We start from the raw sequence: 16,857 nt of genomic DNA on the forward strand, positions 1-16,857 counted from the left end.
ATGACATCACAATACCCCATAATGACATCACAATAACCCATAATGACATCACAATAACCCATAATGACATCACAATACCCCCATAATGACATCACAATACCCCATAGAGACATCACAATAGCCCATAGAGACAACCCAAGGCCCGTTTTGTTTTCAGCGTTTTATCGGCATGTGTTACAGGTTTAGGTCTACACGTTTCTGGCTCACTTTACAACTCAGTGGGAAACACGAAAACACACACGGAGTCATCATATTTCGTTGTTTAGGTCCTCAGTCTAATAAACCTTTTCAAATTCAAGGTAACTTCCTGGTTCTGATCAACTGTTTTCCCACGCTCTGCCAAACGGCGTCCTCGCCTACAGGTGTGTATGAGTCCACTTTTGTTATTAGACCAGATGGTAATGTCAAAGGTGAGAGAGAGATAGGCAAGTACAGAACCTTGTGTATGTAATACAGTCTGCTTCAAGGTCTGGAACAGACAGGGTGTAACGCACTTTAAAATATATATATATATTTATTTATTTATTTAAAAAAAAATATATATATTTATTTGATTTAACCTTCATTTAAGATGGCGGCTTAATGCCACGTAAGATTGAACTGTGTTGTGGTCTTGTCGTAAACCTTAAAATGTTGAGTCAATTTCCTTTTTTAGTTTTGTGTAGGCTACACTGTATTTCTGATCAACTTGATTTTATTTTAATGGACAAAAATGAGATTTTCTTTAAAAAACAAGGACATTTCTAAGTGACCCCCAAAACGTTTTGCACCATAGTGTAAATCACATCATTATGTGTTTAGTCGATATATTTTTTCACATTCAAAGTTCAATTCATTGGTCAACCATTACACGCAAATACTAGTAAACTCATTTGGGGGAAGGATTCATTCAGTATGATACAGAATGATACAGTAACAGAAGAGTACAGTTTTGTCTAGATTTGATATAATCACAAGTGTCGCATTAATAGTTGCATCCCGACATTTTTTTGAGACCCTTTTGTACATATCATTCTGTACAGTGACCTTTAGAAAAGTCATAGATTAAGTAAGATATTGCTATATAGGCCCGGTATCTATTTGATCTATATTAACATCTATTTCCAGTTTCTTAGCCTAACGACGTCCATACTTGACGATCAAAGTGTTTTGTGTTAATTTCCACCCCCTTGTGGAGCGTCCTGTCCAGGCTGACTGTCACTGGGGAAAATGGCCGCTCGACGTGATTCTATTCACCGACACTGAGAACTCTAAAGTCCAGAAAACTCTACAGTCTGATCTGGAACTATTGAAACAAACCCAACCTCTCAACACGGGGGAGTTTTTTAAATGAATAATGTCTCGCTGGGTGCCAACGAAGAAGGAGAAGTACGGAGTTGGTGAGTCTAATAAACTTGCACGTTTTCCCTGTCTAGTCTCGCTGGGTAGCTTGTCGTTCCTACTCCGCATCCGAAGGCACAAGTTTGGGAATAATTGTAATTAGTTTATGATACAGCGCTGCCACGCCGAGATTCACACAATATTCCTAAAGGCCTGACTTGATTTCTTTGCAACACATTTTGCCTGAATTTAGGAATGCAAAAGTTTGATAAAATATTCTGCTATCAGCAACTGGTTTGCATAAAGGCAAAGCGGGGAATCCCTGTCTTTGTGAGCGGACTGCGGTCAACACCGGGAATTGTCAGAGGCGCGCCTAGTTTGCGACACTGTTTCCTGTGTAGTCGGGGCCTGCCACATCGTGGACTGTACAGGACGCGGTTGTAACTTTGTAGCGTTTATTGTTACTTGGTTCAACATAAGAGCTAAAGTTATTGGTGAACAGAATGGATTTGGTGTCATTGTGACGCCTCATATGTTTTCAATGTGTTTGGTTTGGAATAGTGCAGGCTACTCTTTTCCCCGTCTCTAAGTCCTTTATGTGATTTATTCAAAGTAGATCTGGCAACAGGAGCCCTTAGGGCTGCTGTTTTCTGTTTGAGTTCAGTTTTTTGAAATGTGGACACAACTCAAACTGGATACATTTATAGCGCGTCTTGAAGTTGAATAGCTCCGTGTTGATTGACACATGATCTCTTGGGCGGTATGACCGGGGGTTTGGCTGTCGGACGTCCTGCCTGTCCTGTCTCACCATCAGGCCAGTAACTGAGTTAGGTTTTGGCCTGGCTGGAGTCATTCATTGTGGTGGCCATATTCACTCTCACTCTGGTGTATTGGTAATAATTAGGTATAACACATTTTTATTCTCCAAGTACATTTAACCCGGGAATTTGATTTGGTGAAGAGGTGCTGCCAGCAATTTACAATGTACTAACATAATACAGTAGAATTGTTGTTATGCCTAGGCTACATAAGCTAGTATAGGCTACATAAGCTAGTACAGGCTACATATTTTTTAAATTTTACCTTTATTTAACCAGGCAAGTCAGTTAAGAACATATTCTTATTTTCAATGACGGCCTGGGAACAGTGGGTTAACTGCCTGTTCAGGGGCAGGCTACATGTACCTTGTCACAGGCTACATAAGCTAGTACAGGCTGCATAAGCTAGTACAGGCTACATAAGCTAGTACAGGCTACACAAGCTAGTATAGGCTACATAAGCTAGTATAGGCTACATAAGCTAGTATAGGCTACATAAGCTAGTACAGGCTACATAAGCTAGTACAGGCTACTTAAGCTAGTACAGGCTACATAAGCTAGTACAGGCTACATAAGCTAGTACAGGCTACATAAGCTAGTACAGGCTGCTGTTAGTAGTCTAAACTATTGGTCATTGCATAATGATTCAGTAAATATACTACACTGTAGTTAAGACTTTGTTTCAACTGATTTTTAAGAAAATAGTTCCAAATATTGATAACACTCAACAAGGCCTTCTGATGAGTCAAGGAGATCAGAGAAGACTCAACAAGGCCTTCTGATGAGTCAGGGAGATCAGAGAAGACTCAACAAGGCCTTCTGATGAGTCAGGGAGATCAGGGAAGACTCAACAAGGCATTCTGATGAGTCAGGGAGATCAGAGAAGACTCAACAAGGCCTTCTGATGAGTCAGGGAGATCAGAGAAGACTCAACAAGGCCTTCTGATGAGTCAGGGAGATCAGAGAAGACTCAACAAGGCCTTCTGATGAGTCAAGGAGATCAGAGAAGACTCAACAAGGCCTTCTGATGAGTCAGGGAGATCAGAGAAGACTCAACAAGGCCTTCTGATGAGTCAGGGAGATCAGAGAAGACTCAACAAGGCCTTCTGATGAGTCAGGGAGATCAGAGAAGACTCAACAAGGCCTTCTGATGAGTCAGGGAGATCAGAGAAGACTCAACAAGGCCTTCTGATGAGTCAGGGAGATCAGAGAAGACTCAACAAGGCCTTCTGATGAGTCAGGGAGATCAGAGAAGACTCAACAAGGCCTTCTGATGAGTCAGGGAGATCAGAGAAGACTCAACAAGGCCTTCTGATGAGTCAGGGAGATCAGTGAAGACTCAACAAGTCCTTCTGATGAGTCAGGGAGATCAGGGAAGACTCAACAAGGCCTTCTGATGAGTCAGGGAGATCAGAGAAGACTCAACAAGGCCTTCTGATGAGTCAGGGAGATCAGAGAAGACTCAACAAGGCCTTCTGATGAGTCAGGGAGATCAGAGAACACTCAACAAGGCCGTCTGATGAGTCAGGGAGATCAGAGAAGACTCAACAAGGCCTTCTGATGAGTCAAGGAGATCAGAGAAGACTTAGGGCCCTATAAAATCCGCATTGCGGTAAAATGCAGACTGAATCAAGGAATCCAGACATTAACACTGAATTCACCCATATATAATACATTTTATTGAACTTAATGGAAAATCAAAAGTGAAACTTCTATTTAGTCGAATAAACCTCACTTAGAATATCTTTTGTAATTTAATGTTGACTGAATTCAAGACTTTCTCATTGACCTCCATTCAAAACCACTTGGTCTGTTTCACGCTTTATTCTCTGACCGACAGGGGAGGAGTCGGCCCTCTTGCTTCACCTCTGCCTCTCTGGTCTGGTTGGTTTAAAGGAGCAGACTTACCGAAACATACTATAAATGACTGATTTACCATCCGTGTACAATTCAACAGTGTCATGTGCGTTTTGGTTCTCACCTTACATTACTGTGGCCCCTATCCACAGGGTTTTGGTTCTCACCTTACATTACTGTGGCCCCTATCCACAGGGTTTTGGTTCTCACCTTACATTACTGTGGCCCCTATCCACAGGGTTTTTGTTCTCACCTTACATTACTGTGGCCCCTATCCACAGGGTTTTGGTTCTCACCTTACATTACTGTGGCCCCTATCCACAGGGTTTTGGTTCTCACCTTACATTACTGTGGCCCCTATCCACAGGGTTTTGGTTCTCACCTTACATTACTGTGGCCCCTATCCACAGGGTTTTGGTTCTCACCTTACATTACTGTGGCCCCTATCCACAGGGTTTTGGTTCTCACCTTACATTACTGTGGCCCCTATCCACAGGAACACTTGTACAGTAATGAGACCAGTGTCATGTGTGTTTTGGTTCTCACCTTACATTACTGTGGCCCCTATCCACAGGACCACTTGTACGGTAATGAGACCAGTGTCATGTGAAGTACAGGGCCCGTTGTCGCTGTGTGTGAAGGTTCCCCATCATTATAGTCTCAGGTAGATTGAGGAAGTGGGGAGGGAGATGGTTAAACCATGAATGGCTGTCGTCAGTACAGTAAAACACCACTTCCCATATAGTGTTGCATTGTGTCTACTGTTATAGAATGTTTAGTTCCCTTCCTGTAGGAGGGACTTGAGCTCACTGTGCTCCTTCCTGTAAGAGGACTTGAGCTCACTGTGCTCCTTCCTGTAGGAGGACTTGAGCTCACTGTGCTCCTTCCTGTAGGAGGACTTGAGCTCACCGTGCTCCTTCCTGTAAGAGGACTTGAGCTCACTGTGCTCCTTCCTGTAGGAGGACTTGAGTTCACTGTGCTCCTTCCTGTAGGAGGACTTGAGCTCACCGTGCTCCTTCCTGTAAGAGGACTTGAGCTCACTGTGCTCCTTCCTGTAGGAGGACTTGAGCTCACTGTGCTCCTTCCTGTAGGAGGACTTGAGCTCACTGTGCTCCTTCCTGTAGGAGGACTTGAGCTCACCGTGCTCCTTCCTGTAAGAGGACTTGAGCTCACTGTGCTCCTTCTTGTAGGAGGACTTGACCTCAGCGTGTCTCTTCCTGCAGGGAGGACTTGACCTCACTGTGCTCCTTCCTGCAGGGAGGACTTGAGCTCACTGTGCTCCTTCCTGTAGGAGGACTTGACCTCAAGATGTCTCTTCCTGCAGGGAGGACTTGAGCTCACTGTGCTCCTTCCTGCAGGGAGGACTTGACCTCACTGTGCTCCTTCCTGCAGGGAGGACTTGACCTCACTGTGCTCCTTCCTGTAGGAGGACTTGACCTCAGCGTGTCTCTTCCTGCAGGGAGGATGTGTCCTCACTGTGCTCCTTCCTGCAGGGAGGACTTGACCTCACCGTGTCCCTTCCTGCAGGGAGGACTTGACCTCAGCGTGTCCCTTCCTGCAGGGAGGATGTGACCTCAGCGTGTCCCTTCCTGCAGGGAGGATGTGACCTCACCGTGTCTCTTCCTGCAGGGAGGATGTGACCTCAGCGTGTCCCTTCCTGCAGGGAGGATGTGACCTCACCGTGTCCCTTCCTGCAGGGAGAACTTGTCCTCAGCAGGTCCCTTCCCTTGTTGCTCAGGGCAACCAAAGCTACAGTCTACCACCACTGGTTTCCATGGCGTTGTGGTTCCTCTTGTCACAGCTTTGTCATTGCACTTTTAATACTCCACCGACTACTGTTCCTCACCGACAATTCAAACTAACTAGGTGGATGTCTTTGGGAGAGTTGCATTTCCTTGACTGAGACTGAGGAAACCTTTTAGTTTCTCTGCAGATATGTCAGTCGACTGACTTCATCTTGGAAAAGAAACATCTCGGATAAAAGCTTCAGACGTTTAGTTGGTGTCGTGTGAAGATCTCATCCCTTTACAGACGGAGACTGAAAACATCTTTATTTCCCCTCATACGGTCTCTTCTTCATGTGGATCATCTTTACCTTGAGGCCAGAAGCTGAACTTCCTTGAATGTCTTGAATTCCACAGTAGAATGTTTTAGACCGTCCCTTCTGTTAATGCTGATGAGCTCATCGACCAATCAGAGACGCACCGTCTCAATAGATCTCCTTCAGGATCTCCTTCTAACATTACACTGCACAGGTTAACATGAACGGTGGCCCTTACCAACCAACGAGTCATTATTTATATCTCTTTCACAGTTTTAGATGAGGGAGGGATGAATGTCCGGTTCTGACCTGCTTTCTGTTCACAAAGAATAACGACGTGTGAACCAATCTAATGATCAATGATGAATCTAACCAATCTAATGATCAATGATGAATCTAACCAATCTAATTATCAATGATGAATCTAACCAATCTAATGATCAATGATGAATCTAACCAATCTAATGATCAATGATGAATCTAACCAATCTAATGATCAATGATGAATCTAACCAATCTAATGATCAATGATGAATCTAACCAATCTAATGATCAATGATGAATCTAACCAATCTCACGATCAATGATGAATCTAACCAATCTCACGATCAATGATGAATCTAACCAATCTAACGATCAATGATGAATCTAACCAATCTAACGATCAATGATGAATCTAACCAATCTAATGATCAATGATGAATCTAACCAATCTAATGATCAATGATGAATCTAACCAATCTAATGATCAATGATGAATCTAACCAATCTAATGATCAATGATGAATCTAACCAATCTCATGATCAATGATGAATCTAACCAATCTAATGATCAATGATGAATCTAACCAATCTAATGATCAATGATGAATCTAACCAATCTCATGATCAATGATGAATCTAACCAATCTCATGATCAATGATGAATCTAACCAATCTAATGGTCAATGATGAATCTAACCAATCTAATGATCAATGATGAATCTAACCAATCTAATGATCAATGATGAATCTAACCAATCTCATGATCAATGATGAATCTAACCAATCTCATGATCAATGATGAATCTAACCAATCTCATGATCAATGATGAATCTAACCAATCTCACGATCAATGATGAATCTAACCAATCTCATGATCAATGATGAATCTAACCAATCTCATGATCAATGATGAATCTAACCAATCTAATGATCAATGATGAATCTAACCAATCTAATGATCAGAGTTGAACGTTCATTGAAATCAGTTTTCTGCCGAGCCCAGAGTTAATTCCACGTCACACTTCCTTTTGTTCTTAGAACGTCAGCAAACCCTGCAGGAAATCAGATGGAATCATTGGAGTAGTTTTAAATACATCTTTCTTTCTCAAGGCTTAGAGGGGAGGGGGTCATTGTTTTCCTGCATGACGTTTCCTCGGCCATCATGTGATGAATTAATTTGAAATCCCCTTTTGATGTTCATACAGGAAGTGTTATAAAAAAATACTATCTGATTCTTTAAAAGTCTAGAAAGGAGACTCAGATGGAGATGACAGGAATCCTGTTGAGAAACAGTGGTATTCTGTGGTTCAACATGTCTGGAGAAAACAATGGTATACGTGCTACACACATCCCTACAGAACAGTTCTACACTGTTACACACATCCCTACAGAGCAGTTCTACACTGTTACACACATCCCTACAGAACAGTTCTACACTGTTACACACATCCCTACAGAACAGTTCTACACTGTTACACACATCCCTACAGAACAGTTCTACACTGTTACACACATCCCTACAGAACAGTTCTACACTGTTACACACATCCCTACAGAACAGTTCTACACTGTTACACACATCCATACAGAACAGTTCTAACTGTCCAGAGGCAGGACAACTCTGTTCCTCTGTGTAGTTCTACACTGTCCAGGACAACTCTGTTCCTCTGTGTAGTTCTACACTGTCCAGGACAACTCTGTTCCTCTGTGTAGTTCTACACTGTCCAGGACAACTCTGTTCCTCTGTGTAGTTCTACACTGTCCAGGACAACTCTGTTCCTCTGTGTAGTTCTACACTGTCCAGGACAACTCTGTTCCTCTGTGTAGTTCTACACTGTCCAGGACAACTCTGTTCCTCTGTGTAGTTCTACACTGTCCAGGACAACTCTGTTCCTCTGTGTAGTTCTACACTGTCCAGGACAACTCTGTTCCTCTGTGTAGTTCTACACTGTCCAGGACAACTCTGTTCCTCTGTGTAGTTCTACACTGTCCAGGACAACTCTGTTCCTCTGTGTAGTTCTACACTGTGCAGGACAACTCTGTTCCTCTGTGTAGTTCTACACTGTCCAGGACAACTCTGTTCCTCTGTGTAGTTCTACACTGTCCAGGACAACTCTGTTCCTCTGTGTAGTTTTACACTGTCCAGGACAACTCTGTTCCTCTGTGTAGTTCTACACTGTCCAGGACAACTCTGTTCCTCTGTGTAGTTCTACACTGTCCAGGGCAGGACAACTCTATTCCTCTGTGTAGTTCTACACTGTCCAGGACAACTCTGTTCCTCTGTGAGTTCTACGCTGTCCAGGACAACTCTGTTCCTCTGTGTAGTTTTACACTGTCCAGGACAACTCTGTTCCTCTGTGTAGTTCTACACTGTCCAGGACAACTCTGTTCCTCTGTGTAGTTCTACACTGTCCAGGACAACTCTGTTCCTCTGTGTAGTTCTACACTGTCCAGGACAACTCTGTTCCTCTGTGTAGTTCTACACTGTCCAGGACAACTCTGTTCCTCTGTGTAGTTCTACACTGTCCAGGACAACTCTGTTCCTCTGTGTAGTTCTACACTGTCCAGGACAACTCTGTTCCTCTGTGTAGTTCTACACTGTCCAGGACAACTCTGTTCCTCTGTGTAGTTCTACACTGTCCAGGACAACTCTGTTCCTCTGTGTAGTTCTACACTGTCCAGGACAACTCTGTTCCTCTGTGTAGTTCTACACTGTCCAGGACAACTCTGTTCCTCTGTGTAGTTCTACACTGTCCAGGACAACTCTGTTCCTCTGTGTAGTTCTACACTGTGCAGGACAACTCTGTTCCTCTGTGTAGTTCTACACTGTCCAGGACAACTCTGTTCCTCTGTGTAGTTCTACACTGTCCAGGACAACTCTGTTCCTCTGTGTAGTTTTACACTGTCCAGGACAACTCTGTTCCTCTGTGTAGTTCTACACTGTCCAGGACAACTCTGTTCCTCTGTGTAGTTCTACACTGTCCAGAGGCAGGACAACTCTATTCCTCTGTGTAGTTCTACACTGTCCAGGACAACTCTGTTCCTCTGTGTAGTTCTACGCTGTCCAGGACAACTCTGTTCCTCTGTGTAGTTTTACACTGTCCAGGACAACTCTGTTCCTCTGTGTAGTTCTACACTGTCCAGGACAACTCTGTTCCTCTGTGTAGTTCTACACTGTCCAGGACAACTCTGTTCCTCTGTGTCTACACTGTACACTGTCCAGGACAACTCTGTTCCTCTGTGTAGTTCTACACTGTCCAGGACAACTCTGTTCCTCTGTGTAGTTCTACACTGTCCAGGACAACTCTGTTCCTCTGTGTAGTTCTACACTGTCCAGGACAACTCTGTTCCTCTGTGTAGTTCTACACTGTCCAGGACAACTCTGTTCCTCTGTGTAGTTCTACACTGTCCAGGACAACTCTGTTCCTCTGTGTAGTTCTACACTGTGCAGGACAACTCTGTTCCTCTGTGTAGTTCTACACTGTCCAGGACAACTCTGTTCCTCTGTGTAGTTCTACACTGTCCAGGACAACTCTGTTCCTCTGTGTAGTTTTACACTGTCCAGGACAACTCTGTTCCTCTGTGTAGTTCTACACTGTCCAGGACAACTCTGTTCCTCTGTGTAGTTCTACACTGTCCAGAGGCAGGACAACTCTATTCCTCTGTGTAGTTCTACACTGTCCAGGACAACTCTGTTCCTCTGTGTAGTTCTACGCTGTCCAGGACAACTCTGTTCCTCTGTGTAGTTTTACACTGTCCAGGACAACTCTGTTCCTCTGTGTAGTTCTACACTGTCCAGGACAACTCTGTTCCTCTGTGTAGTTCTACACTGTCCAGAGCAGTACAACTCTGTTCCTCTGTGTAGTTCTACACTGTCCAGGACAAATCTGTTCCTCTGTGTAGTTCTACGCTGTCCAGGACAACTCTGTTCCTCTGTGTAGTTCTACGCTGTCCAGGACAACTCTGTTCCTCTGTGTAGTTCTACACTGTCCAGGACAACTCTGTTCCTCTGTGTAGTTCTACACTGTCCAGGACAACTCTGTTCCTCTGTGTAGTTTTACACTGTCCAGGACAACTCTGTTCCTCTGTGTAGTTTTACACTGTCCAGGACAACTCTGTTCCTCTGTGTAGTTCTACACTGTCCAGAGGCAGGACAACTCTATTCCTCTGTGTAGTTCTACACTGTCCAGGACAACTCTGTTCCTCTGTGTAGTTCTACGCTGTCCAGGACAACTCTGTTCCTCTGTGTAGTTTTACACTGTCCAGGACAACTCTGTTCCTCTGTGTAGTTCTACACTGTCCAGGACAACTCTGTTCCTCTGTGTAGTTCTACACTGTCCAGGACAACTCTGTTCCTCTGTGTAGTTCTACACTGTCCAGGACAACTCTGTTCCTCTGTGTAGTTCTACACTGTCCAGGACAACTCTGTTCCTCTGTGTAGTTCTACACTGTCCAGGACAACTCTGTTCCTCTGTGTAGTTCTACACTGTCCAGGACAACTCTGTTCCTCTGTGTAGTTCTACACTGTCCAGGACAACTCTGTTCCTCTGTGTAGTTCTACACTGTCCAGGACAACTCTGTTCCTCTGTGTAGTTCTACACTGTGCAGGACAACTCTGTTCCTCTGTGTAGTTCTACACTGTCCAGGACAACTCTGTTCCTCTGTGTAGTTCTACACTGTCCAGGACAACTCTGTTCCTCTGTGTAGTTTTACACTGTCCAGGACAACTCTGTTCCTCTGTGTAGTTCTACACTGTCCAGGACAACTCTGTTCCTCTGTGTAGTTCTACACTGTCCAGAGGCAGGACAACTCTATTCCTCTGTGTAGTTCTACACTGTCCAGGACAACTCTGTTCCTCTGTGTAGTTCTACACTGTCCAGGACAACTCTGTTCCTCTGTGTAGTTTTACACTGTCCAGGACAACTCTGTTCCTCTGTGTAGTTCTACACTGTCCAGGACAACTCTGTTCCTCTGTGTAGTTCTACACTGTCCAGAGGCAGGACAACTCTGTTCCTCTGTGTAGTTCTACACTGTCCAGGACAAATCTGTTCCTCTGTGTAGTTCTACACTGTCCAGGACAACTCTGTTCCTCTGTGTAGTTCTACACTGTCCAGGACAACTCTGTTCCTCTGTGTAGTTCTACACTGTCCAGGACAACTCTGTTCCTCTGTGTAGTTCTACACTGTCCAGGACAACTCTGTTCCTCTGTGTAGTTTACACTGTCCAGGACAACTCTGTTCCTCTGTGTAGTTTTACACTGTCCAGGACAACTCTGTTCCTCTGTGTAGTTCTACACTGTCCAGGACAACTCTGTTCCTCTGTGTAGTTCTACACTGTCCAGGACAACTCTGTTCCTCTGTGTAGTTCTACACTGTCCAGGACAACTCTGTTCCTCTGTGTAGTTCTACACTGTCCAGGACAACTCTGTTCCTCTGTGTAGTTCTACACTGTCCAGGACAACTCTGTTCCTCTGTGTAGTTCTACACTGTCCAGGACAACTCTGTTCCTCTGTGTAGTTCTACACTGTCCAGGACAACTCTGTTCCTCTGTGTAGTTCTACACTGTCCAGGACAACTCTGTTCCTCTGTGTAGTTCTACACTGTGCAGGACAACTCTGTTCCTCTGTGTAGTTCTACACTGTCCAGGACAACTCTGTTCCTCTGTGTAGTTCTACACTGTCCAGGACAACTCTGTTCCTCTGTGTAGTTTTACACTGTCCAGGACAACTCTGTTCCTCTGTGTAGTTCTACACTGTCCAGGACAACTCTGTTCCTCTGTGTAGTTCTACACTGTCCAGAGGCAGGACAACTCTATTCCTCTGTGTAGTTCTACACTGTCCAGGACAACTCTGTTCCTCTGTGTAGTTCTACGCTGTCCAGGACAACTCTGTTCCTCTGTGTAGTTTTACACTGTCCAGGACAACTCTGTTCCTCTGTGTAGTTCTACACTGTCCAGGACAACTCTGTTCCTCTGTGTAGTTCTACACTGTCCAGGACAACTCTGTTCCTCTGTGTAGTTCTACACTGTCCAGGACAACTCTGTTCCTCTGTGTAGTTCTACACACTGTCCAGGACAACTCTGTTCCTTCTGTTCCTCTGTGTAGTTCTACACTGTCCAGGACAACTCTGTTCCTCTGTGTAGTTCTACACTGTCCAGGACAACTCTGTTCCTCTGTGTAGTTCTACACTGTCCAGGACAACTCTGTTCCTCTGTGTAGTTCTACACTGTCCAGGACAACTCTGTTCCTCTGTGTAGTTCTACACTGTACTCTGTTCCTCTGTGTAGTTTACACTGTCCAGGACAACTCTGTTCCTCTGTAGTTTACACTGTCCAGGACAACTCTGTTCCTCTGTGTACACTGTCCAGGACAACTCTGTTCCTCTGTGTAGTTCTACACTGTCCAGAGGCAGGACAACTCTATTCCTCTGTGTAGTTCTACACTGTCCAGGACAACTCTGTTCCTCTGTGTAGTTCTACGCTGTCCAGGACAACTCTGTTCCTCTGTGTAGTTTTACACTGTCCAGGACAACTCTGTTCCTCTGTGTAGTTCTACACTGTCCAGGACAACTCTGTTCCTCTGTGTAGTTCTACACTGTCCAGAGGCAGGACAACTCTGTTCCTCTGTGTAGTTCTACACTGTCCAGGACAAATCTGTTCCTCTGTGTAGTTCTACGCTGTCCAGGACAACTCTGTTCCTCTGTGTAGTTCTACACTGTCCAGGACAACTCTGTTCCTCTGTGTAGTTCTACACTGTCCAGGACAACTCTGTTCCTCTGTGTAGTTCTACACTGTCCAGGACAACTCTGTTCCTCTGTGTAGTTTTACACTGTCCAGGACAACTCTGTTCCTCTGTGTAGTTTTACACTGTCCAGGACAACTCTGTTCCTCTGTGTAGTTCTACACTGTCCAGAGGCAGGACAACTCTATTCCTCTGTGTAGTTCTACACTGTCCAGGACAACTCTGTTCCTCTGTGTAGTTCTGCTGTCCAGGACAACTCTGTTCCTCTGTGTAGTTTTACACTGTCCAGGACAACTCTGTTCCTCTGTGTAGTTCTACACTGTCCAGGACAACTCTGTTCCTCTGTGTAGTTCTACACTGTCCAGGACAACTCTGTTCCTCTGTGTAGTTCTACACTGTCCAGGACAACTCTGTTCCTCTGTGTAGTTCTACACTGTCCAGGACAACTCTGTTCCTCTGTGTAGTTCTACACTGTCCAGGACAACTCTGTTCCTCTGTGTAGTTCTACACTGTCCAGGACAACTCTGTTCCTCTGTGTAGTTCTACACTGTCCAGGACAACTCTGTTCCTCTGTGTAGTTCTACACTGTCCAGGACAACTCTGTTCCTCTGTGTAGTTCTACACTGTGCAGGACAACTCTGTTCCTCTGTGTAGTTCTACACTGTCCAGGACAACTCTGTTCCTCTGTGTAGTTCTACACTGTCCAGGACAACTCTGTTCCTCTGTGTAGTTTTACACTGTCCAGGACAACTCTGTTCCTCTGTGTAGTTCTACACTGTCCAGGACAACTCTGTTCCTCTGTGTAGTTCTACACTGTCCAGAGGCAGGACAACTCTATTCCTCTGTGTAGTTCTACACTGTCCAGGACAACTCTGTTCCTCTGTGTAGTTCTACGCTGTCCAGGACAACTCTGTTCCTCTGTGTAGTTTTACACTGTCCAGGACAACTCTGTTCCTCTGTGTAGTTCTACACTGTCCAGGACAACTCTGTTCCTCTGTGTAGTTCTACACTGTCCAGAGGCAGGACAACTCTGTTCCTCTGTGTAGTTCTACACTGTCCAGGACAAATCTGTTCCTCTGTGTAGTTCTACGCTGTCCAGGACAACTCTGTTCCTCTGTGTAGTTCTACACTGTCCAGGACAACTCTGTTCCTCTGTGTAGTTCTACACTGTCCAGGACAACTCTGTTCCTCTGTGTAGTTCTACACTGTCCAGGACAACTCTGTTCCTCTGTGTAGTTTTACACTGTCCAGGACAACTCTGTTCCTCTGTGTAGTTTTACACTGTCCAGGACAACTCTGTTCCTCTGTGTAGTTCTACACTGTCCAGGACAACTCTGTTCCTCTGTGTAGTTCTACACTGTCCAGAGGCAGGACAACTCTATTCCTCTGTGTAGTTCTACACTGTCCAGGACAACTCTGTTCCTCTGTGTAGTTCTACGCTGTCCAGGACAACTCTGTTCCTCTGTGTAGTTTTACACTGTCCAGGACAACTCTGTTCCTCTGTGTAGTTCTACACTGTCCAGGACAACTCTGTTCCTCTGTGTAGTTCTACACTGTCCAGAGGCAGGACAACTCTGTTCCTCTGTGTAGTTCTACACTGTCCAGGACAACTCTGTTCCTCTGTGTAGTTCTACGCTGTCCAGGACAACTCTGTTCCTCTGTGTAGTTCTACACTGTCCAGGACAACTCTGTTCCTCTGTGTAGTTCTACACTGTCCAGGACAACTCTGTTCCTCTGTGTAGTTCCACACTGTCCAGGACAACTCTGTTCAACAGAAACAAATCGCTAATAAAACATAAAGTTTACGTTCATTTGGCTCCTTGAAATGATCTGTATAAACACTGTGTATTGTTCTTCAGTAACAGCTACAGTTCTGTTATCAAACGGTCACTGGACCGTTAGACCCCTGAGTGGCGTAGCTGTCTAAGGAACTGCATCTAGGTGCAAGAGGTGTCGCTACAGACCCTGGTTCGATTCCAGGCTGTATCGCAGCTGTCTAAGGAACTGCATCTAGGTGCCAGAGGTGTCACTACAGACCCTGGTTCGATTCCAGGCTGTATCGCAGCTGTCTAAGGAACTGCATCTAGGTGCCAGAGGTGTCGCTACAGACCCTGGTTCGATTCCAGGCTGTATCGCAGCCGTCTAAGACACTGCATCTAGGTGCCAGAGGTGTCGCTACAGACCCTGGTTCGATTCCAGGCTGTATCGCAGCTGTCTAAGGAACTGCATCTAGGTGCCAGAGGTGTCACTACAGACCTTGGTTCGATTCCAGGCTGTATCACAGCTGTCTAAGGAACTGCATCTAGGTGCCAGAGGTGTCGCTACAGACCCTGGTTCGATTCCAGGCTGTATCACAGCTGTCTAAGGAACTGCATCTAGGTGCCAGAGGTGTCACAGCCTGTAATCGAACCAGGGTCTTTAGTATCAAAGCTGTCTAAGGAACTGCATCTAGGTGCCAGAGGTGTCACTACAGACCGTGGTTCGATTCCAGGCTGTATCACAGCTGTCTAAGGAACTGCATCTAGGTGCCAGAAGTGTAACTACAGACCCTGGTTCGATTCCGCCTTAGGGCGGCACACAATTGTCCCAGCGCCGTCTGGGTGAGGGTTTGTCCCGGGTAGGCCGTCTTTCTAAATAACCACATGTAAATAAAATTGTCTTGAGGAAGCTGTGTTTGAGTGCAGCCTTGGCTCCTCTTATCTTCAGACCTTGGCACAACAAATCACTAAATAAAACAACTTCCAACAACTAACAGCCTAATAACCAACCTTCATAACACTCGTTTAGATGTGGTCTGTCCTGAGGAGTCTGGTTTGGGTTTGTCAGACAAATCAATAACTCCTTAACTATACTAATTACACACTTCATCAGTCTAACTAGATATAGATAGTCATGAGGAGGGAGGCTGTTTGTCCTCCTCTCAGCTGTAGTCCTGTAATGTTGTGGTGAGGAGGGAGGCTGTTTGTCTCCTCTCAGCTGTAGTCCTGTAATGTAGTGGTGAGGAGGGAGGCTGTTTGTCCTCCTCTCAGCTGTAGTGGTGAGGAGGGAGGCTGTTTGTCTCCTCTCAGCTGTAGTTCTGTAATGTAGTGGTGAGGAGGGAGGCTGTTTGTCCTCCTCTCAGCTGTAGTCCTGTAATGTAGTGGTGAGGAGGGAGGCTGTTTGTCCTCCTCTCAGCTGTAGTGGTGAGGAGGGAGGCTGTTTGTCTCCTCTCAGCTGTAGTTCTGTAATGTAGTGGTGAGGAGGGAGGCTGTTTGTCTCCTCTCAGCTGTAGTCCTGTAATGTAGTGGTGAGGAGGGAGGCTGTTTGTCTCCTCTCAGCTGTAGTCCTGTAATGTAGTGGTGAGGAGGAGGCTGTTTGTCCTCTGACTCTCAGCTGTAGTCCTGTAATGTAGTGGTGAGGAGGGAGGCTGTTTGTCTCCTCTCAGCTGTAGTCCTGTAATGTAGTGGTGAGGAGGGAGGCTGTTTGTCTCCTCTCAGCTGTAGTTCTGTAATGTAGTGGTGAGGAGGGAGGCTGTTTGTCTCCTCTCAGCTGTAGTCCTGTAATGTAGTGGTGAGGAGGGAGGCTGTTTGTCTCCTCTCAGCTGTAGTCCTGTAATGTGGTGAGGAGGGAGGCTGTTTGTCTCCTCTCAGCTGTAGTCCTGTAATGTTGTGGTGAGGAGGAGGCTGTTTGTCTCCTCTCAGCTGTAGTCCTGTAATGTAGTGGTGAGGAGGGAGGCTGTTTGTCCTCCTGACTCTCAGCTGTAGTCCTGTAATGTAGTAGTGAGGAGGGAGGCTGTTTGTCCTCCTGACTCTCAGCTGTAGTCCTGTAATGTAGTGGT

The 16,857-nt window shown here is 45.4% G+C and overlaps 1 protein-coding gene across 1 annotated transcript in view; it reads left to right on the forward strand.

The window, feature by feature from the left end:
* The first annotated feature begins 1,208 nt into the window (after positions 1-1,208).
* Positions 1,209-16,857, forward strand: part of LOC127918381 (dedicator of cytokinesis protein 1-like) — a 171,534-nt gene continuing 155,885 nt past the window's right edge. Inside the window, 1 exon segment of the mRNA XM_052501655.1 lies at positions 1,209-1,379. Coding sequence (XP_052357615.1) covers positions 1,337-1,379 — 43 coding nt within the window. The 5' untranslated portion in view covers positions 1,209-1,336.

This window comes from Oncorhynchus keta, unplaced genomic scaffold (genome assembly GCF_023373465.1).
Source record: "Oncorhynchus keta strain PuntledgeMale-10-30-2019 unplaced genomic scaffold, Oket_V2 Un_contig_14081_pilon_pilon, whole genome shotgun sequence".
Lineage (NCBI taxonomy): Eukaryota > Metazoa > Chordata > Actinopteri > Salmoniformes > Salmonidae > Oncorhynchus > Oncorhynchus keta.